The 23499-nt window shown below is 44.1% G+C and overlaps 2 protein-coding genes across 5 annotated transcripts in view; one reads left to right on the plus strand and one right to left on the minus strand.

Annotated features, from left to right (window-relative positions):
* The window catches only part of PLXNC1 (plexin C1), a 141963-nt gene extending 121260 nt beyond the window's left edge, over positions 1-20703 (plus strand). For both annotated transcript variants that reach the window (XM_089921132.1, XM_022562399.3), the window contains 8 exons: positions 9303-9357; positions 11798-11829; positions 11929-12036; positions 13186-13349; positions 15121-15268; positions 16752-16892; positions 16989-17063; positions 18210-20703. In XM_089921132.1, the coding sequence (XP_089777258.1) occupies positions 9303-9357; positions 11798-11829; positions 11929-12036; positions 13186-13349; positions 15121-15268; positions 16752-16892; positions 16989-17063; positions 18210-18314 (828 nt within the window). In that variant the 3' untranslated portion in view covers positions 18315-20703. The remainder of the gene's footprint in view (positions 1-9302; positions 9358-11797; positions 11830-11928; positions 12037-13185; positions 13350-15120; positions 15269-16751; positions 16893-16988; positions 17064-18209) is intronic.
* The window catches only part of CEP83 (centrosomal protein 83), a 150294-nt gene continuing 143729 nt past the window's right edge, over positions 16935-23499 (minus strand). For all 3 annotated transcript variants that reach the window (XM_089921135.1, XM_089921134.1, XM_089921133.1), the window contains one exon: positions 16935-22546. In XM_089921135.1, coding sequence (XP_089777261.1) covers positions 22442-22546 — 105 coding nt within the window. In that variant the 3' untranslated portion in view covers positions 16935-22441. The remainder of the gene's footprint in view (positions 22547-23499) is intronic.

Here is a 23499-nt window from a genome sequence, read left to right on the forward strand (position 1 = left end):
GACCCAGTGAACTTTGTGTAGGGTCCTTGGTTTCTGAAGAAGATCTCCATTTCCTGTTTGTTTGAAACATTCAGCGATGCCTCCTTGGCCTCTGACCCACATGCTGGGTGAGTGTTGAGGTGGGTGAGGGGAGTACGTGAGCTGTCAGAGAGCTGAGTGCCCGAGAAGCCTGCCCAGAACCAGAGAGGGGACGCAGGGCAGGTTTCGGAACACTCCGGCAGACTGGGAGTCATTCAGCAACATTATCAAATCTTTGTTGAGTATCTACTCTGCACTAAGAGCTGGGGCTGCACGCGAGAGGAACAAAGGCCAAGTCTCTGACCTCACGGAGCCTATGGCCCTGGAGAGAAGGGGTGGAAAGGGAAGAGGAGACGAGGAGTAAGGCAACACCTTACTACTACTAATACTAGCACTGTTACTACAACACGGTGTGATAGTGCTGTGACTCAGAGCATCCGAGAAGGCTTCCTGCAGGAAGCAGTGACTCAGCTGAGACCTGAAGAGTGAGGAGAACTTAACCAGGCCAGCATACCCAGCAGGGAAGGGATTGCATGCTGCTGCTTCTGCAGTAAGACTTTTAGACTGGCTAGAACTTGAGAGGGACAGGGGTAGCAGTGAGAACCAATAACAGCCAATGTTTACGGAGCCCCTACGCTGTGTCAGGTGCTGGCCTCTGCCTTTCCCTTTATTTCAGCTCATTCTATCCACAGCGGTCCTACGAGACAGGGACTATTACTAACCTGCTTTATAGATGGGTGCACTGAGGCTCGGGGAGGCTTACTAATAGCTAGTCCGTGGCAGAGGCAAGATTGGGATCCAGATTGTTGGGCTCTAGGGTCCACGGCTTAACCAGTACCTGCCGTGGTTTCTCACGGAAGAAGGCCAGAGAAGTGGGGAGGGAGGGGAGAAGGGGACCGTGCAGGCCCAGCAGCTTCTTCGGGAGTCTGGATTTTATCCCCAGCACAGTGGAAAGCCATTGGGAGATCTTAAACAGGGGAGATTTGCATCTCAGAAAATGACTGTGGCTGTGTGTGGAACATGGATATAAGAGGTGCAAACCTGGAAACAGGGAAACTCGTTAGAAGAACCTCAGGTGAGAAATGATGTTGACCAGGAATGACACAGTGGCCCTGGAGATGGAGCCAAGCAGATGGGCAGAAGGTGGACACCATGAGCTGTGTGGCTGGGAGAGAGACTGCGGGAGGGGAGGGGTCAGGAAGGCATGGGGCTGGCTGGGCAGATGCACAGGTGCTCTTGCGGAGACGGAGAAGACAGGGGAGTGGCTTCCCAGGCCCCTTGGAGAGTAGGCGCCCCGCCTTTCATGGCTCTTAAGTCCCAGGGAGATGTGTCTGCACCAAGAAGGTGTTTGGGGCCTGCCCGGCTTTCCCCTCACCCAGAAAGAAGCTGAGACTTCTTGAGCAGAGCTTCCTGGACGGCAGCCAGGAACAGAGGGCACCACAGCCTTGGGCTCCTTGGCTGAATGGGTCTCAGAGCCGGTTTGGAAATAGTTGCTTTGGGTGACCCGTGGGTGGGTGCTGCCCCTGCAGCCTTTGCTGGAGGGCACCAAGCAGAGAACGTGGCAGGTTAACAACTTGCTCCTGTGCTCCCCCTTCTGCAGCTTAGACTTTCCAACCTTGGGATCATCTTGCCAAGAGCTGTCGAGCTTAGCCTTTGGAGTTTATAAAAATCCCCAGGGAACTTTCTGACCGTATGTATTCCTGTCGGCGGGCCACATTCGGAGAAGCAGTGCCCCAGAGGAAATATAAAGGATGGAAGGAGTCAGAGGTGGAAGTGCCTAGGAGAGGGGGCTTATTATGGCATCAGTGTGAAGTTCAGAGTTGCAGCCCGGCCGCAGTCTCTTCCTCTCCCTGTATCTGGGGAGCAAGCTTGTCTTGGCAAGCCTGGCAGAAACACAGCCACAAATGCCCTCCTTTCGCGTCTTGACGAATGTGCTGGCGTTGCTCAGCTGTGCAGGGAGGGCTGGACCACCCTGGTCAGGCTTCTCAGCGTCCCCTGGCAACTGTGTGGCATGGGGTGGGCCCCAAAGGAAGGGGGTGTGGCCACTCACTGGCATTAATAGGAAAAGGCAGGCCAAGACACTCCAGCAGGGAGAACGAAGAACCACCACCGCCGTCTGCAAGGCAAGGGGAAGACTGTCAGGGGAGATAGGACATCAGTCTTCACTGGAGACATCGGCTGCACTAGACACCTATCTGCTTAAGGATGATAATGAAATTAATCCGGCCTGTAGTCACTTCCCATCCAAATGATTTATTGGCCTCATACCCTAGCATTGCCACATGGTGGTAATAAATGACACGACTAGGACACAAGGGCTTAAAGGATTCTCCTTATGTTGAAAAAGCTAAGCCGTAAGGCAAATAAGCGCAGAGAGCTTGAAGGAAACTGGGGAGGTCATCGGCGCCGTGCTCTCTGTGCCTGGACCATCTCAAATGCCCTGGTTTTCAAAGACTGCTTGAACAAAAGCATCCAGCACCACCCTCAGCCGTCTAAATCTGTGCTCCATTTAGCAGCACCCCTGCGCAATCAAAATTTGGAGTAATTTGACAGGGCTGAGCTGAAGCTCGCTCTTGCCCTTTTTTCATTAAAGAAAAATCTTCTCCTCAAACACATTTCCCCGCAAAGAGACAGGATGCTAATTATCACTCTTATTCATTTACTAAAGCGCTCTAGTTTGAGTCACTGTAGGTGCTTGAAAGTGAAAAACTATATTTCAGTTAAAAATAGGGTCTAACTCAGAGTTTTAAGTGATTAAGACTCACCTCCCTCCAATTAGCCCAAATTAGTTAGGTTTTAAAGTTAATCTTTAGTGACGGCCAGTTCCTCCTACTATCTAAACAAAGTCCCCTCTGCTGGAGTGTGGGCCTCTCTCTTCTTGCCTTGTTCTGTCCTTAGGGCAAATAGAGTGTAGCTGGCCTCCTCTGAATGATTAACTGTCTGTATATTTGAAGAGCAGGTTTCTAGAGGGGACCTGAAGGCACAGCAAAAACATAGCATCTCATGGACCAGATTGCCAGCAATGCCCTGTCACCAGCAGGATGGCATCCTTGCCAACCCTGGGCGTCGGCACAGTTGCTCTCCACAATGATGACAGTGGCAGCTGGTACGCAGCACTTGTCGTGTGCATAAGCGTGATTCACGTTGACACAACCTGTGATGAAGGTGCTTTTATTACCCTGATTCTCCATCAGATGAGCATGGAAGAGGACAGATTTCTGCTCCAGTCTCATTCTGTCCCATGCAGACAAGGGGTAAAGCCGATGCCTTTACAAACACGTGAAGCCAGAGGCGTTTTCTCCACTATAAAGAACTCCGCCCTGGTGCTTCCTTAACTGGCCACCTCTGTGTGTGTGTTCCCTGTGAAGGGGACTGTGCTGTGCTCTGGAGCTGACGAGATCAGTTGCGTGTGTCTGTGTGCGTGTATAGAGGGTGTGGGGATGCTTGCCCGATGCGACTGAAGCAGGGTGGCTTCTCCCAGTCCAGGCTTTCTGCACCTGCCCCGCCGTGTGCCCTCTTGCTGGACCATGTTATTGCACCCACACGCAGCTGTGGGGTAGCATCAAGTGTGCAGGACAGGTGTTGTGTCCGGCAGGAAATGTTCTCTACAGATCACACTTCTCGTTCTGAGCTGTGAGGTTTTGAGGGCAGAAAATACGTTTAACCACCGTGTCATTGAAGAATGTTCCTCCTAACGGGAGCGCGCCGGTGCCCAAGTGGTCACTTCTAACGCCAAAGTTGTCATTCACATGACATTTAAAGCTCATAGGAATGTTCCAAAGGGTCTGCTTGGGTAAAGTCAGTGGTTCTTCAGGTCAGGTGTCTCATCTGTGACTCTAAGGGGCTTGGACTGTCTCTAAAGGTCTCTTACAGCATGAATGACTTCAGATTCGTACTTACTAGACACATGGAGTGCTTCCTGTATACTGGGCACTGTTCTAGAAGCTTTTACAAAGAGTAAGTCCTTTAGTCCTCTGTATAGCCCAGTGAGGTAGACACTGTCATTATTCCCATTCTGAGGCCCAGGGAGGCTGAGAAACTTGGCCATGCTCCCACGCTCTCCTCAGTGACGGCCGGAGGCTGGAAGCAGATGAAAAAGGAATTGCACAGAGACCATGGCTCCGCTCAGGGCCACAGGGATAACCTTGCTCAGAGCCAGGCTTGCAGCTTGTGCTCCTAGCCTCTGAAGCAGCCTGGCTGGAGAGCTTACGAGAAATTCTGGTAGTTACCTTCTGTGATGTCAAAATTAAAAGGGCAACCTCTCTTCAGATCTTATGATGAATCTCACGTCTGTGAGTTTATCAAAATGCTTCCTTCTAATCCTACTCTGACATCCTTTAAGGCCAATATTCCTTGAAGGCGACAGTAGTTACCTTCTTTCAGAAGGGAGGCCTCTTTCAGGCATCCAAGAGCTGACAGCTCCAGCCCAAAAAACGCCTGGGGTTCCCAATGGCCCGCACACTGGTGGAGGCCAAGCTCCCTCCCTGAGACTAGCTCAGGGTTCCAGCAGTCCTCAAAGGGGTGTTTGCTTCTGGCCCAAGGCTAATTCCAGGCACACAAGAGAGAAGCAGGAGCTGTATTGTCATTTTCACTAGTTTCAAGAATCCTTCAGAGCTCTGTCCTGGGTGTCAGGAACATCCTGGGTGACTTGATGTGTCTGTTGAGAATGTTCTGATGGGCCCCTTCCAAACAGTCCGATGAGCACCGAGCCTCCTTTTCTGAAGAACTGAGCAAGGTTATCCCTCTGGCCCTGAGGGAAAAAAGAGATTCCTTTTTCATCTGCCTCCAGCCTTGGGGTGTCAGTGAGAAGAGCTAAGGGGAAGGCGGGGAGAGCAGTATTGATGAGTGGTTGCTGGGACAACGCGAGTTGAATAGGATTCTGTTTTCACAAAATACCATTTTAGGAATGAGAGATACCAGTAAGGGTTTCCACATGGTGCTTTGTATTGACTATTGTGTTTTTAGACTTAAGGAAAAAGTATCATGGTATTTCAGACCCTATTCATAATTTTCCATAAAATTCTTAGGCTAAAGTTCCAGCTTTCCTCTTGGGCTCAGTCATTTGAAATGGCCAATATCTGACCATCTTTTACTTACAAAAATGGCAGTTTCATCAGGTTAAGTGTAAGTTCAACCTTACATTTCTAGAAAACCTGTTTTTATGGCATAATCTTCAACTTGTGGCATAAAGATAGTATTTTACCACAAAGAAATCCCACCTTTACTTGCAAATGGTTTGGAGGATATGTAGCTTCTGTTTGTTTGTTTTTAAAAAATTTATTTGTTTTTATTTTTGGCCGCGTTGGGACTTTGTTGCCGCACGCGGGCTTTCTCTAGTTGCGGTGAGCGGGGGCTACTCTTCGTTGCAGTGCGCGGGCTTCTCACTACGGTGGCTTCTCTTGTTGCGGAGCACAGGCTCTAGGTGCGCGGGCTTCAGTTGTTGTGGCGCACGGGCTTAGTCGCTCTGCGGCACGTGGGATCTTCCCGGACCAGGGATCAAACCCGTGTCCCCTGCATTGGCAGGCGGATTCTTAACCACTGTGCCCCCAGGGAAGTCCATAGCTTCTGTTTATTTCAGGAGCAACTTTAAATTGATGACATGGGTCCATCTCTCCCTTTGTGGCCACAACTCCTAATTCCGATGGTGGAAAAGTCTGCAGTCCTCTCCACCTCTTTCCAACATGGGCCAGCCATCATTGGAGGGGTATGGCCTCGTTGTCGTTTTGAATCTTGGAGCATCATGAGACTGGAAGGAATTTAATTTGAAATTGCCTGTGTACCAGTTCTGCTCTGGGCTGGAGGAACATTCCTGCCACAGATCCATCTAGTGACATTAATCTTTCGTTGATTTAATTTGGTTTTCATTCTTAAAGTAGGGGCCAAGAGGACGCTCCCTGCCTCACGGGAGTACAGGAGGATTAATGATCCACTCTTAGGAAAGCATTTGGAGCTCCTCAAATGGAACAAACAGCATCATAGTTTTAACACTTCGGATTCTGTGGCACTTTTCAAAAATGCATTTCTGCCCTTAACTGAGCAGCAGCTGACTTTTGTGCCAAACAGAAAATGGAAACCTCTCCCCCCACAAACATCTGTAAACAAACTAGTTTTCTGTCTTTACAACGTTAAAGTGTCACGTGGGGGAAAAATGTTCCAGCCCTAGAGCAGCTGTGAAAGTTAGCAATACACTTGCACACATACATGCTCAAACACACACACAACTCATCCGCTAATAAAATGCTTTTACACTTGCTCTCAGGAGATAATTTCAGAGTGAAATGTCCCCGGTATAGGCTGCGTGTGCGCTGTCTTAATGCCTGAGCACTGTGCCAGCAGCGAGTCGTTGCCAGCTCTTGAAAAGACGTTTGAACTTTTGGCTGTGCTCCTCCTTGGAAGGTCCATCCGTGGTGTTTGGGACTGTAGAGCAAGGGTGCTTTTGCTTTTGGAGAAACAGAGCATCTGACAGTAGCAGGGTATTGGCTTAACACTCACCAGGATCCATTTGGGATTCATTCTTTGACAATTACCCAGAATGAATCACCAGCTTCCTTTTTTAAAAAGGTATTTATTGGCTTAGAAACAGAGCATATCCAGCTCTTCAAGGGGAGGAATTCTGTAACGGTGTTCAAACATTCTCATAAACTCGGCGTCTGAGTATTGCTAAGGGGGTGCCTGCACAGAGCATTTACTTTAATTGCATCAAATATGGAGGAGAGCTGATAAATCAGCCAACAGGGTCACTCAGTGAATGGCTCAAGGGGAGAAGAGAGGAGGTTTGGTAATAATGGCAGAGTCCAGGTGCTCAATAAGAGTTTAGAATCCGTGCTCGAGACACTTTGCAGAGGCCAGAGGGCCCCTGCCAGCCCCTGCCCAGAGCCCCCTCCCTACAAGATGTCCTGAACACCAGGAGTTGGAGGCCTCTGGCCTACACTTAGTGGCTGGCTGGACACGGCTGGCTGGACCCTGTGCTCGGGGCCCCCTCTAGGGCTGGCTCTCGTGCGTGTTCCTTCCTCTGTGGGGACAACCTGTAAGAGATTAGGCTTTAATCCTTTGGTGTTTGCTGAGCAGGCTTGTACGTTCTGATAACCGGTGTGCTGCAGGCCAGAAGAGAAATTCTAAGTTTCTACTTTTTTTCCAAGCGGAGGGAGGCCAGGTCCAAGTTACTATTAGAATTCAGAGCAGCCTTCGCGCTTTCAAGTGCGATGTTCAGAAATGACAAGGTTAATCTTTCAGCCACATCCCAGAATGAAGGTGAAGATTTGTGTATCCCTGACCTGCCTCTTCTCATGGCCCATTTGTCTTACATTTTTGTAGACCAGCCCCTCAAAACAGTTTACTCCTCCCAGGAAGCAAGGCCTGCTCTCTTGTCTCTCAGCATCTAGTCCCCCTTGGCCTGAAGAGGCCTTCTTCCCCTGGTTGGGTGTGGGGAAGCGGTGCACAGAAGGCCATTGGGCCCCGGCTTCCACGGTCCCAAAAAGCTTCAGGTGAGAACTCTTGACCTTATCTCCAAAAGAGGCTATACGTTGGTGTTGAAATTGTGTGTCAGTGTGGTAAAAGCATTTGTCAAATGCGTACATTTAAAATCTGTGACAATTTTTTAACAGCTGTGTTGAGATATAATTTATATACCACAAAGGTCACCTTTTCAAAGTGTACAATTCAGTGGTTTTTGGAACATTTGTGGAGTTGTGCAATCATCACCACAGTCTAATTTTAGAACATTTTCATCAACTCAAATAGAAACCTTGAACCCATTAAGCGTCATTCCTCATTCTTCCAACTCCTGTTTTAGGCAATTAGTAATCTACCTTCTGTTTGTATAAATTTGCCTATTCTGGACAGATTAGATAAATGGGATTGTACAAAATTGGATCTTTTGTGCCTGGTTTCTTTCACTTAGCAGTGTTTTTGAGGTCCATTCATGTTGTAGCATGTGTCAATACTTCTCTCCTTTTATTGTATGGCAATTTTTTTGTCGTGTATTCATTCAGTAGAATAATAGTAATTTAAAAAGGACGACTACTGGTCACTGCAACAACACAGGTGAGCACTGTAGTCCTTATATGGACCCCATGCGGAATGATTCCATTTACATAAAGTTCAAGAACAGATAAAACTCATCAATGGCAATGGAGTCAGAAAAGTGATTACCCCTGGATGAAGACAGGGTGCTTACTGATTGAGAAGCATAATAGGGGTACTTCTTGGGACCCTGAAATATAATTTTATATCTTGATGTGGGCGGTGGTTACACAATATGTACTTAAGTGAACGTTCTTGAGCTGTACACTTAACATTAGCACTTTCCTGGAAGTCATGTTTCAATTTTAAAGTTAATTTTATTTAAAGTACATGTATTTTTATGATTTTTACAAGCTTCTTTTAAAAAATAAGAAATACCTGCAGAAAAGAAAACAAATGGTAAGTGTACTACTGGGTGAATTATCATAAAGTGAGCCTATCTTATTTATAACTTCCACTCAGATCAAGAAACAGAGCACTGTGGGCAGCACAGAAGCTCCCTCCTGGATGTTCCTAATCACCACCCCCCTTCTCTTCTCCAAACAGTTAAATCATAGTTTCGACTGTTTCAGCTAAATGTGAATGGAATCACACGGTATGCATTCCATTTTGTCAGGCTTCTTTGGCTCACCATTAATCGCTGTGAGGTTCATGCATGTGGCATGTAGCAGTAATTTGCTCACTTTCATTGTTTTATCATAGCCTGGTTTATGAATATACCCCAAATTATTTATTCATTCTACTGTTGATGGTTATTTCCAGTATGGGGAGTTTACAAAGTTTATCTCAGGATAATTACAGGTGTATACCTAGATGTGAAACTGCTCTGTTACCAGTTTATAGGTTTTTGAAAACTTGTTTCAGCATTTCTTAATATAGTAGTAACCCCCAAAATGAAAACGGCCCAAACACCTCCTGTCCCCTAGAAGCTGAGGTGCCTCCCAGCACAGCTGGGTCCTCCCCTGGTCCAGGGCTGGCCCACCTCCTATTGGCCCCACAGCATCCTTTGAGCACTTGCCTCCCTGCATCTCATGGCCTCGGTCTGCCACCTTCACAGGACCGCACACTCTTTGAGGGCAGAGACAGTGTCTTGCTTATCATTATAGCCCCAGCCTCCAGTGCCCAAAACACAGGAATTCTTAATAAATATTTGATAGAATAAGTGAGAGAATATAAGATCCACCCAGCCATCTAATTCCTGGGTAAAGTTGAGAAATACATCAAATTTTGAAAGCTCATCTATTTTTTATCTTTGCTTTCAGATATCAAATGGATCCTCTATAAAAGTTTTTAAGAAGATAGCAAATTTTACTTCAGGTAACAGACATAATGCTGTTAACCTTTTGTTCTCACCCCACTTTATCAAGTATCGCTTTTTGCCTCTCTTGGACGTACTATCACAAAGATGAGATTGAGTGGTTGCCAGGTAATTCTCTGAGAGAGTGGAGGAAAACGTTTAGATCTGTTTCTGGTCCTAAGAATGTGAAACCCGCAAAGAGGGGGACAGGAAACTGTAAACAGTGGTTGCCCCGGCTGCCCGACACTGAGGAAGTTGCTGTCATTAACCACCCTAAGCTCAGGGCAGAATCTTAGCCATTGTAACTCTTTTCCAACTCCTCAGTAGGATGGGGGCTAACCGAGGGGATCCCCCTGGCAAGCTGAGAGAAGCCTGCAGATTATCACACAGCCCTGGAAGCTCTGAACAAACAAGATAATTCACTTAGCCCGAATCTCCTAGTGACAGACCAACTACAGAGGGAGCTTTGTGGAAAAATTACTAGGCCAATCTCTGAACTCTCTTCTACCTCCCCGCCAGCCTTGGGGCAGGAAAACACTGTGACAGTGCCTTGAGAAAATCCCTAGGTCCAGGTTCCAGGTTTGTCTCCAGAGAAATTATATCCACGCAAGACAGTCAGTCCTCAGCCCCCAGAAAGGTTCTGGGTCTCACCAGCAGGACCTGTTCACACACACAGCTGGAGGTGGGACTTTCTGATTCCTGGATTCAGTGCTAGGAGGAGCCTGGTAGGTCCCAACATCTGGTGAGTGCAAACGAAGAATGCAGGGCTCCCAATTAAATAGGATAACTTGGTAGGTTGTAGGACACCCTGTGGGGAACCCTGCCCACCCCACATTCCCCCATCCATCATTAGTAATGTCAGGCTATAGTGAGAAACCACTTTGCAGAAGGCGGCTATCTTTCTGGTCTAGGGGGATTGGTGTCCTTGTGCTGTAGTAAGTGCAAGAGCTGTGTATTTTAGGCTTTAATGACTGGTTTTTTGAGAGCTTGTTATTTGGAGATCTTGCATTTGGATCACTTAATGGGACTTCAAGGCAGTCAGAAACACCTCTGCTTCCTCCCTGTCCAATCCAGTGGACACTGGATCACCCTCCAAACCCTTGCCCCTCTGTCCTTTCATCACCCACTGCGTGACAGTCCCAACCCAGCCCTGGATGAACCCAACTTCTCACCTTTCCTGACCCTACAGCTGGGCAGCCACAGGGGAAAGGCCCACGACAGCACAGTTGGAGTCACTGTAAATTCCCGTCTTGACCAGGACCCTCCACATAGCCTGTTCCCACCCCCCCCCGCCGTGCTTCTGCTTCTGGAGGCAACTGTGTTCTCCATAATCCCACCTTCTCTCCTCGAAGCTCTGACCCCCACTGCTCCCCTATCAGCAGATGACTTCACCCAGTGCTTCACAGAGAAAACAGAAAGCAGAATTCCCTCAGCAATGGGCACTAACCCTCCCTCCCTGCCTCTGCCATTCCCTCCTCCTCGCTCCCCTGACATTCCAGAGCTGCCCTTCCTCCCAGCAAGGCCTGTCTCTCACCTGGGCTTTGGATCCCACCCTCCTTTCCGACCTTCTGAGCATTCCTACGCCACCACCGGTGTTCTCTCCTCTCACCTGCACTTGCTTTTCCCTCGCCCGCTACTGTATTTTTCCACAAGCATTTCAGGGTATTCTAGTCTCTAATCTTCAGAACAAAAAACCAAGTGCTTTAATCCTCCCCTTCCCTGCGTTTGCCCCTCCCTTCACAGCCTGGCCTCTTCCCAGACTGCCCCCACTCTGTGCTGCTCTCCCACCTGCTCTGTGACCTCCGCCTGCTGCCCTTCGATCCGATCCGAAGGGGTCGCCTTCCCTCCCACCACAGGGCCTTTGTACCCATTCTCCTCCCCCATTGGCCTGGCTCATTATCCATTCATTTAGGTTCAGTCCCGACATCCCTTCTTCAGAGAACCTCCCAGGCTAGGTTCGTCTCTTGTTACATACTTTCCTAGCATATAATTCTTCTCCACAGTCCTTATCACAAGGATATGAATTAAATAATTAATTGTGTAATTAGTAATTACGTCTCCCTCATTGGCTGGGATGTGAGTTCCATTAGGTGAGAGCTAGGTCTGTCTTATTCATTGCTGTTTGCCGAGTAGCCCCTGGCACACAGTAGGTGCCCCAGCTCTAGCTGACCTGAACCTCTCCTACCCCACCCTCAAGTGATCAGTCAGCCTCTGTTCCAGGGACAGGGAACCTGCTTCCCACTCCAGTCCCTGGCCCATCCTGTCTTCAATAATGTTCTTAAGGTCTTAAGACACAGCAAGGAGGTGGGGGGGGGGGGAGTGTGGCTATGAAGAGCTCAAGTAGGAGGGCTCAAGTAACCTCTTCTGTTTATAGCACAAATGGGGCAGCTTATGAGAAGGCCAGTTAACGTGGCTGTTGTTTTAATGGACTGTTTCTCTCTCTCTTTCTGTGGCGTTCAGATGTGGAATACTCAGAAGACCACTGCCATTTGGTGAGTTCAGGCTCTCTTGTGCTCCTGCTGAAGCGGATGCCTTCTGCAGCACGAACGGTCTCCTTGGGTAACGCTTCTTCTACTCTGTCTTCCCTTTAGATTTTACCAGATTCGGAAGCATTCCAAGATGTGCAGGGAAAGAGACATCGAGGGAAGCACAAGTTCAAAGTTAAAGAAATGTATCTGACAAAGCTGCTGTCGACCAAGGTAAACTTACTGTTCTGGGAGCGCTTTTGCGGCTACCTTGGGGGTGTATCATGTGTTTGACTTAATTTCCACTGAAGTGTGAAAATGCTACAAATCCCTTGTGCCTTCTAGCAAAGCAAAATGAAAGTTTAAATTGTAGACACTTCCTACCCCCTTCTTCTTCTGTTTTTACAAACTGCAAAGAGATAAAGCACTTTACAGATTTCCACCATAACATCTTCAGTCAGGGATTTAATATTGTTCCCAGTCCCTTTACCCACCATTACACTATTGTTATATTTTTAGGTGGACAGCATAATTATTCCTTTTTGTTTACTTATTATAGGTGAGCAATAAAACTCCCTCTTTGAATTGCAAATAAAATGAAGAGGGGGGAGGTCATTTAAAAACTAAGAATTCTGTTCACATATAAAAGTGTCAGATATGAAAGCCCATGGAATACCAAATTGGGAGCAAATTTTACTTTATCTGGCTTTTAGTGGGATTAATGGAAGTCTGTGGTGATCCTTTTTTTTTTTTTTTTCTGAAATGACTCGCAATGTAAGTGCTATTATCTACACCTGGCCCTAGTCTTCTGATTGGCATGGGCTTCTTCAGATTATAGCAGAGCATCTGCTTGGAGCTTAGATTTGTTTAGTGGGTAGAGGACAGCCAGAGCCTCTTGATTTTCTCATCTGTCCCACAGAGCTCTGCCTATTTTGTTTTAGTAAAACACTCAAATGCTTTGGAAAGTACACGGTGAAACCCTATGATGGAAATACATGCAACAGGAAAAGTTCTGGGAACCGAGCAATACCACTTGAGTTTTTCTAGGCTGAACATAATAAAAGCCGAACGTCTGGGGCTTCTTGGTTTATGTATACAGACCTCCAACTTACATTTCAACTGCTAGAGATGTCTAAGATAGCCTCCCTGTTGACTAAACAGTGTTATCAGCAAGAAGCTTATGAAGCAGATCTAAACCTGGGCATGGATTTTCAGGACCTTTGTCTAATACTGTGAGTGTTGGCCTCATTTGACGATTTTACATACTTTCTCTTCAGCTTGTTTTTCTCTGTTTTGTAGCTTAGATTTCATTTTTCATCATGTTTTCAAAACCACCACCCTATTTTTTTTAATCTTCCAAGTCTGATGTGCTCTGTCTTTCAGGTGGCAATTCACTCTGTGCTCGAAAAACTTTTTAGAAGCATTTGGAGTTTACCCAACAGCAGAGCCCCGTTTGCTATAAAATACTTTTTTGACTTTTTGGATGCCCAGGCTGAAAGCAAAAAAATCACAGATCCTGATGTTGTACATATTTGGAAAACAAACAGGTGGGAACAAACAGTAGGTGATTACTGTTTTCAAGAACCTGGGTCAGAATCTTAACTAAAAGAAGGGCATGGATGGTTACAGAAGGATTCATTTATCCCTATTTTAGAGTTTTTTGGCTTGGTAAGCTATCATGTCAAAGCAGTTTCTTGTTAAACAATAAACAAAACCATTCCTGTGCTGAGACTCCTAGTCTTTAGGACAAAGAAAATAATTATCTTTAAACAAGTTTAGCTTGACCAGTAAAAGATGAGAAATTAATATTTTGTGGTCTTATCATACAGTTTTCCATTAGAGAAGACTCTTAAACTTGTCCCTCAGAGAATTACTCTTTGCGGTTTCCAAGCTGTCTATTTTGTATAGAAATTTCTCCTTTTATTTGATCAAATGCCATGAGAATTAGTCAAAGGGGTGTGTTTTGTTTTTTAATACTTTAAGCTGAGGCAAGGCATCCAAATTAAAATTTCTCCTCAGTAAAGAAACATGGCTCATTACCTCTAATTGAAATACTCTGTGCATGAGGTGAATGAGCGTTAGTTATGATGTAATAGAACTTCTCAGTGCAGCCTCAAGCCCTTCTAAGCATTGGGGTTAGCCAGACCATTTTAAATCAGTGTTGAAAGCTCCAGGTCTATCCTAACTCTCTACTCTGGCTCCCTCCCTCCCTCCCTTTGTTCTAGCCCCTCCTTCCCAGGCCCTGCTTCTCCCACACCAGGCTCCGGTGCTGCAGGCGACAATTTCACTGTGAAGACAGTAGCACACGGGCAGGGGCACTAGTCAGGACAGGAGAGCTACTGAGAGGCCCAGCAGCCCATATGATGGAGGGAATTAGCTAGGCCACAGGACCCTGAATGACTTCCAAGTTCATATGCAAATATCTGAGTACCGACTGTATACGCAGTACTGTTTGTTAGGTGTTGGAGATAAAGTAGTAAACAGACAGAAATCCGTGTTCTTACAGCGCTTGCATTTTAACAGGTAAATTGTGGTACGTTAGAAGTCGATTAGTGCAGCGCACAGAGTGGGGACAAAAGGCTAGAGACAGGATAGGGTGGTCAGAGGCCTCAGGAGATGACATTTGGATCAGGTCTTCAAAGAGGGCACAAACCATGAGGCCGTCTGGGGCAAGACCGTTTCAGAAAGACGGACAAAAGCAAAGTCCTGAGGCACAAGCCTGCCTGGTATGCATGAAGAAGAGGAGCGACGAGGCCAGTGGAGTTGGGGCGAGTAAGGTGAAGAGTAGTAGATGAGGGCCCAGGCCTGGATCATGCAGGGGTTTTCTCCAGAGAGGGGTGGAGAGCCACAGAGGGTTTGGAACAGAGGAGACACAGGACCTGATTCTGAGTTAAGAGGATTGCTAGTACCTGTGGGAGATCTAACTGTTGGGAACTGGGGGGTAATAATCTAGGTGGGAGATGACAGTGGCTTAGGCCAGGGTGTAGCACTTAGAGGGGGTGAGAAGAGGTCAGGTTCTAGAGATCTGATGAGACGTTCTCATTGGTAACCATTAGCTAATCTGGAACTCTTTGTGGAGAAAATTCTTGTCAAGGGCCACTGTCAGACTTCTCCAGTCCTCCCTTTCAGTAGCTCTGACAGTTTAACCCTTTCTTGTGCTGAGTGACGCTGCCATCTGTTGCTTGGTATATTTGGCAAAGCAGACTTGCATACTTCAATGACAAGGACAAAAACACCCGTTTACAAACTGTGATAAACAGAGCATCTGCCTCATATGAATGGCTGTATGTGAAGAGAGATTTCTCTCTCTTGGAACAGCCTCCCTCTTCGCTTCTGGGTAAATATCCTGAAGAACCCTCAGTTTGTCTTTGACATTAAGAAGACACCACACATAGATGGCTGTTTGTCAGTGATCGCCCAGGCGTTCATGGACGCGTTCTCCCTCACAGAGCAGCAACTTGGAAAGGTAAGGCCCAGGTTTAGGATTTCCTGTATGTATTTCTGTCTTCCTCGTAAACATTCAAATAATAAACCATACCAGCTAAAAAGAAAGTCAGTGATAGTCACTGAAAATTTGCTTTTCTTCAAAAAAATCTCTCATTTCTATTTTTAATCTAGTTTAAGTGAAAACCAAAATAGATCATCTCCACCCTACTGCAGACTCCGCCTGTGAAAACCTTTTGTTTTTCTTTGTTTCCTAGAAAAATCGTCTACAGGCACTAATAAACTATGAACCCGAAGTATGAAACTATTGAAATTTGCCTAAATTAATTCCATCTGAATGTACCTAAAAGCGTCTATTTGAATACAACAGATTTCTGATGGAGAAGAAAATCTTGCCTGAGATTTCTAATACCTCTAGTTTGTCAGTTTACAATCAAATCAATATTGTAATAAGTAATAACACCCTGAAAGGAATTCAAGGCAAAGATCAGGATGAGGCATTTTGTGCTCTGGGGAAACTGGCAGAACTGGCCCTCAGTTAGATATTTTCAAGAGAAAATTTTATGAACTCAGTTTCTTGAATCTTCCCATACTTAGTTAATGGTTTTAGTGCATTTCTAAGATATCTGTTCCTCACAAATAGCAGTAAACTTCAACCAGGATGTGCATTTGACTGCACATCCCCCTTCCCTCAGATCACATATACAGGCCTCCCCCCCCTTACCTCTTCCAAACAGTGCTCACAGCTTTCTGAGAGGCTATCTCCTGGGTCATAATCCTCAGGTTGGCCCGAATACATTTTTCCATTTCTTTCTTAGATTGACTATTTATTAATTCTTCTTTGACAGTAGATGTTAATTTTGTCAAAATTATAACTTTTAAAAACAAATCTTCATTTAAATTTTAATATTACTTAAAAACATTCAAACTGCCAGGGAATTTTTGCAAAATGAGACATCAGAGCCACCAATACTAATGACCATGCTCTTTCCTGAGGACACTGGAAGATCTTTATAATCTAATAAAATAGAAGGGACAAGCAGGAAAATCTGCCACTGCCAATTACCTGCCACGTTCACGGTTATATAAAGGGCTCAATCAGACCTACACTCAAACCTTTTATAAATGCCAGAATTCACTGGTGGGTGAGGATGAGAGCAAACGTTTTAATTCAGGCTTTTTACAACTATTAGTAATGAACTATGAGTGCAGTAAGTTCCATTGTTACAGTAACTCAAAATCATGCAAAAATAATAATTTCAGTTCTTTTATGAGAGGAAGGCAGAATATATTAGCATTTAATCTGCCTGAAAATAACAGTGACTCACCAGAACTATCTGGATAGCAGTCAGTCAGGCAGTCAACAACGTTTATGAAGGCCTGCTGTATGAAGAGTCCTTTTTACCAGGAGATAATCGTGGTGGAGGTTCAGCTACACTGGTACTCTTATAAATCCCCCATGGTTTTTTTAAAAACTCTTTTGGTGGTGGTTGTTTGTTTTTCAGGAAGCACCAACTAATAAACTTCTCTATGCCAAGGATATCCCAACCTACAAAGAGGAAGTCAAGTCTTATTACAAAGCAATCAGGGATTTGCCTCCATTGTCATCTTCAGAGATGGAAGAATTCTTAACTCAGGAATCTAAGGTATTGTTACAAAGTAAAAAGACTGTATTTGGATATTTCTTAAAAAAAAAAAAAAAGCCACTGCAGAATCTCTCAACAAGGCTTTATTTCTTTAAGAAACATGAAAATGAATTTAATGAAGAAGTGGCCTTGACAGAAATCTACAAATACATCGTAAAATATTTTGATGAGGTAAGATTTTAAATAACATTTTAAAAACTAGATATGAATCAGTCACCAGAATTTGGTTATAAAAGCATTCTGTAGGTCTCAGGACAGCTCTGGCATCCCAAATGGCCAGAAAGGGAGGCCAGGAAGCCTGTCTGAGATGGGGGATCCTGGCACCAAGCCAGACCCTGCGCGTGGCTGCTGCCCCTCATAGTTTTATTATGCTGCTCGCCTTTGGACCAACCATTTACATTTGAGTTAATGGGGCCTACAGCCATACTGGCATACTTAACTTTGATGAGTAAGTAGTGGTCCTACTAAAAGGGGCCTGCTTATGCTTGGTTGTAATCTGCTAAAATGAAAGCTAAGCTTGTTAAATCGCCTAGATTCTGTATTCAGTAGTTAAAGTATGACATATTTTCTAACTTAAGCAACTATTTCAATAAACCATTCTCCTTTATGATTAATCCTCCTTAATCTGGATTTTTTTCTTTGGGAATTCACACAGACACAGTCATCAGATGCGCTGTTTCCAAATATGTTAATTCCCCCTTCCCTGATTCCCCCCACTCAGTCATGCTGGGACAGGCTATCCATGTCAATGGTGAGAATAGCTCACCAATTCCATTTGCTACTTGAAGATCAAGTGAAGCACTAAGGTAGGGTAGAGGCAATGAGTTCCTTGAACATGATAAGCATCCCTCTTTCCAGGGGTCAGGGGTTAGAAGGGAAGCACTGGGGAAGGGAGGGGAGGGGAGGGGAGGGGAGGGAAGGGAAGGGAAGTAGACGTCTCTGACCAGGATGCCCCTGCCTGCTGCATTTAAGAAGAAATACTTGCCTGCATGTTGGCTGCCCAGGAATGCTTGCTGTGCTTGGAATGGCTGTAACATAATGCATAAAACAGGGCCTTGAAATTCTGGCCCCATATTTGTAAGCAAATAGTTTGGTATCTCTTGTGAGCTTCTATTTTAAACCTAAGCGTTGTTGATCCTGTGATAATGACTTAGCAAAACAACTTGCAAAGTGAGTATTAAATGATTGAAGAAAATGCTGGCATCTGTTTCATACAGATTTTACCACTCACAGCATCAGGAATGCAAAAAAAAAAAAAAAAAACAATTGTAATGCTAAAACCACAATATCTAAAATAACTGTTCTAATTGTCAACAGATTCTAAATAAACTAGAAAGAGAACGAGGGCTGGAAGAAGCTCAGAAACAACTCTTGCATGTAAAAGTCTTATTTGATGAAAAGAAGAAATGCAAGTGGATGTAAGCACTCTGGGGCCTGGCTTAATCTGGTAAAGTTCTTCAGACGACTTGGGAGCAAAACGGCTGCCTAAGCTACTCTGTGTCGTTAATTTTTTAAGTTTGCACATAGGTTCCACTTTGAGCACTGTCTTTTTTAAGAGAGCAAGGCACATGCACAGCTTTTAGAAAGCATACCAAGCACTGTGCCTGTGTGTGTACTGTGGGAGCGCTTCTGTACATAGAGTTGGAGTGGTTGTCACAAACAGCCTCCTTGTTCACAGAGAATACAGGGCCAGTAAGCAAGGGTCAGTATTGTAACTACAGTCTCCACTGAAGCACAATGATATACGTGGTTTTGTTTGAAAACTACAGCTGTGTAGCACTTGTGACTACACTGCACCTCTGCAGACAAGGGACATTGCCAGTGATCAAAACAAAACGTGAAATGAGTCATCTGGAAACAAGGTAGGGGTGTTAGGGCAACCTTGAGGACTTGCAGCATTGAAACTTTCCCCGGTAGTTCTTGGAAAAGCTGACCGCAGAATTTGGTAGTGTGTGTACACTTAGCATTTGTGAGTGTGTGTGTGTTTTTAAACCAAAAACTAACAGTGTTGCAACATTGTTGAAAGGGCTCGTGTTTTTTCAGTGGTCACCAACTGTACTCCATCAAACTCACCTCCATTTCACTAATGAACTCTAAAGCAAGGAGAGGGAGTAGGCTTCTTTAAATGCGACAGCATTTTACCCAGACACTTTAAAGTATGTACGTTTTCTTCATTTTATTTTTTCATATTAAATGTATTTGATAGTGGACATGTTGGCTATTGTAAAAAAAAAAAAAAAATCAGTAGCTTATTTCTGTCTAAACACTTCGATCAGAACTGTCTGTGGAAGAGTAACTCACTCCCCTAATCCTACATCTCTATATTACTATCTCCTTGCTTTAGATTTCTGGTGAACCCTGTGGTTATAAATACTTGTGTGTGATTTAAAAAAAAAAAAAATACATTTTACATTTCATGAAATTGCTGTTCACACTGGAGTATTATATATGAATATATATATTTGAGGCCCATGGCCTGAAAAATATTAGTATACAACTTGGTATCTTAGTCTTACGATGTACTTTTTGAGAGTATTCCTCACAAGAGAAAGAGTTTAAAAAAACCTGTTTTATTCATGCCTTTTTTTAAAAGAATTCCCTATCTAGTTATACTGTAGTCTTTTTATTGCTGATTTTTTATTCCTGAATTTTTGCTGCTCATGACCAACTTTAATACCACTGTGTTTTCCTTCTATTAAACCAGAAGTAAAAAGTGTAATTGGCAACTCTCAAACTTTCCTTGTGGCACCTTTACCCTTGGTGCTCCAAATCCCAGATTGAGGAAAGAAATTTTTTCAAGTAGCAAATAAACATTGATCACACATTCCTTAAAATCATTTACCAACACTGTATGGGATATCAGGATTTAAATGTGAGTTTGTCTTAAATGAATGCAGTTCTTTTTGCTCCTCACTCTCTGGTAAAGAGTGAGAGGTGACACCTCACAAACTGATCAGAGAAAATAAGCATTTATTGCCCTGATAGGCACCTTCCCAATCCTGTCGCTTTCGACTATTATCTGTCCAATGGACACACCTCAAAAATACTACCAAATAGGTTACTTATAAAGGTGAGAGGTCTGGTCCCCATCTAAGGCTGCTATAGTCTTGACGTGAAGGGGTTCACAATAGCAGGAGAGTTGAGAGCCAAGGGTAGGAGAGTTGCCCAGAAGACTTCCCTTCTTTAGGGTACAGAAATGCTAAGAAATCTCAAAGGATCAGTTACAGCTTTATCTAAGTATTCAGTAAATGCTACATGAGGGTGTCCCTGTCCAGCTCTCTGGCACATGAGTCCTGTGTGGAGACTTACCTTCTTTTCCAGGGACTGTGCTGCTGGGAACTTTGGGCAAGTCACTTACCTCTTTGTGCCTCAATTTCTGTATAATATTTCTAACCTACCTCACTGAGGTGGTGTGAAGATTCACTAATGTATGTAGCGTGTTTGTCAATCCTCCAGTGAAAAGCACTATCTGGATCACATTAGCCAAATGCAGTAAATGGCCAAATTAGATGTGTGCTGAAGACAATCAGTCACTGGGTCTATACTAAACAGCAACCAGAGAAACAAATGGCAAACATTGTCTATTTTCAAGTTTCTTTGCATATTTTTTTGGTGCAAAACCATTTATAAACAACTTTCTTTTTCTAACACTAGTGTCTACAGCAGCATTTAAAAATTAATTCTGTTAGTTACCTTTTTCTGTATTAGGGATTTAAAGTCTATTTCTTATTGTATACCTGATTGAAGCCGTTCTTGGAGATGAATGTTTTAAATGTCTATATCCAAAAATAAACATTTTGATGTAAATGTGGACTGTTTTTGTCTTTTTCCTCCTTCAAAATTTCTAGTTATAATAGATGTTTAAATTCTGAGTGGCTCCATGGAAATTAATTATTTTTCAAAAACAAAGTGTCACTGTATACGCTCTGTAAATTAGCAGCTATATATATATATAGTAAGTAAATCTACTTTCTTCTAAATGATGTTAAGGCTGTGCAATTTCACTCCTGGCCTCCACTATCAATTAACTTTGACTTTTGAATGTGAGGACTACTGGATAATGAACATTCCACTTAGTCCGGCAGACTTGAGCTTTGCCTTGTTGACGTGAAGTTATTCCAGCAGAATGCCTTAAAAATGTTACATAAAAAAGCAAATGGGGGGGCTTCCCTGGTGGCGCAGTGGTTGAGAATCTGCCTGCCAATGCAGGGGACACGGGTTCGAGCCCTGGTCTGGGAAGATCGCACATGCCGCGGAGCAACTAGGCCCGTGAGCCACAACTACTGAGCCTGCGCGTCTGGAGCTCGTGCTCCACAACAAGAGAGGCCGCGACAGTGAGAGGCCCGCGCACCGCGATGAGGAGTGGCCCCCGCTTGCCGCAACTAGAGAAAGCCCGCGCACAGAAACGAAGACCCAATACAGCAAAAATAAATAAATAAAATTTTAAAAAAACAAAAAGCAAATGGGGACTTACCTGGTGGCGCAGTGGTGAAGAATCCACCTGCCAATGCAGGGGACATGGGTTCGAGCCCTGGTCCAGGAAGAGCCCACATGCTGCGGAGCAACTAAGCCCGTGCACCACAACTACTGAAGCCCGCGCCCCTAGAGTCCGTGCTCCACAACAAGAGAAGCCACCGCAATGAGAAGCCCACGCACTGCAATGAACAGTAGTCCCTGCTCCTGCAACTAGAGAAAGCCCACATGCAGCAACGAAGACCCAACGCAGCCACAGAAATAAAACATTTATAACAGTTTGGTTAGATCCAAAACAGGCGGAGGAAAAGTTAAAAACCAGCAATATTTCTAAAGGGACCCCACTGGGTGCAAGTTTTACAATGAATGGCCCTTGTTTTATACAGCCACAGGATTTAATTATTTGTACTTTGTTATTTCCTATCAATCCTAACCCAACGAAGCCAAAATTAGTGAGATCTTCTACACTGTGTGGTTAAAACAAAATTAAACACAAAACAATGCAGTTAGAAAAATATTAAGCTCTTTAATAAATTATGTGCACACAGCTTTTAGAAAAGGTAGTGTTTTATAATATATATCTAGATATCTTATTTTTTTATACTAACTTTAAAATTGTCATTTTTCAAGAACTAGAGGTTTATAACTCACATATAGTAAACCAGAAAATGTTCACTGACCCTGTTATTGCCAAGCATCTCAAAGAGGAAGAGGGAATTCAAGATGGGCATGTTTTAGGCAAAATGCCAAAAAATTCAACAAAGTAAGATTAATAAAATAGTTTAAAAACTTGATTCCCTAATGAGTTCCTTTTATTCATTTATTTCACATTCTCAAAGGGTTGTCAATAATATTATAAATATCTCTGAAGCTGCTTTAGTGCTTCACTTATCATTAGTATAACCCTAAAATCCTGACATTCATTCAACACATCATGTACTGGTACCTTATCTTGAGGCACATTCAAGTGTTTTGGCAAACAGTAATAAAGTATCTAAATACCACATACGTTAAAACTTCAAGCCTTATTGAGTCACTGATTTCATCCCTTTTGATCTGCCTTTTCTCCAAGAAAATCATTCCCCAGGAAATCCAAGTTCCTCTAGTTGTTTTCTTTGTGTTGTTTCTAGTTCTTCTAGTCTTTTGCGAAGTAGAGAGAGTTCTCTTTGATGCTGCTCCTCCTTAAAAGCACAGAAAGAGGGAAAAAAAAAGAAAAGAAAAAGCACACCAAAAAAAGACTGTTAGAAAAACTGGTGGAAAAATAACCGTTAGGCAGTGGCCTCAGTGCCTCTTTTATTCAGGCCTGCAACATCTGGCAAGAAAAGGATGACCATTTTAGCAGTCTAAGAACACCAGCATGGTCTAGACTACCAACTAGTCCTTGCTTCTCTCCTGCCTCTGGCTGTAGCCTTCAGCAAAAACCCAAAGTCTGTTCCTCTCTAGGTGTAAAATTCACCAGGGGGTGAATTAGATAATGGTAATGTAGGGCCCAGCTGTACTTATATGGCAACTTTCTAATGTGATGAGAGTTTAATAGCAGTTTATTATATAAACAAAGCACTTCGTTTGAGATTCAATTCAGTGACTTACAACATTAAAAATCTTCAGTGCTTTCAACATTACAAAATGTCATTGCTTAATAACAGTTCATCTTCTGAAAATCATCCAATCAAGTTGATTCCATCAACATCTCAGGGATCTGATAAAGTAGAACCATCTCAGGTTTTGGAATTAGATTTAGGTATGAAATTCAACTCTCACTTAGCTATGACCTTAGTCAAGTCACTTCACCTCTCTGACTCAGCCTCCTCATCTGCAAATTGGGAGTACCAATACCTCCCCTCAAAGCATTTTTCATTAGGATTAAATATTGTATGGAAAATACATAGTGCAGTACATTTGCGTAAATGTTGGTAGTAATTAGTATTGTATGAGTGACTACAAACTCAACAGTTATTCAAAGACTTATCAGTTAAGCTTCTTCCTTTCAATTGCCCAACAGGAGACTTTACTCCTAGCACCATCGCTAAAGGATAGGATAGACTCAAATCCACTATGCCTCTCAGCAGACTTTTCTGGTAAAGATTTAGGTTTTTAACTATTTAAAGAGGTAAAAACGTATGGAAATATTTAT

The sequence above is a fragment of the Delphinapterus leucas genome, chromosome 11 (assembly GCF_059928025.1).
Source record: "Delphinapterus leucas isolate spDelLeu-1000000601 "Yukka" chromosome 11, BTC_Dleu_Yukka2, whole genome shotgun sequence".
NCBI classification, from domain to species: domain Eukaryota; kingdom Metazoa; phylum Chordata; class Mammalia; order Artiodactyla; family Monodontidae; genus Delphinapterus; species Delphinapterus leucas.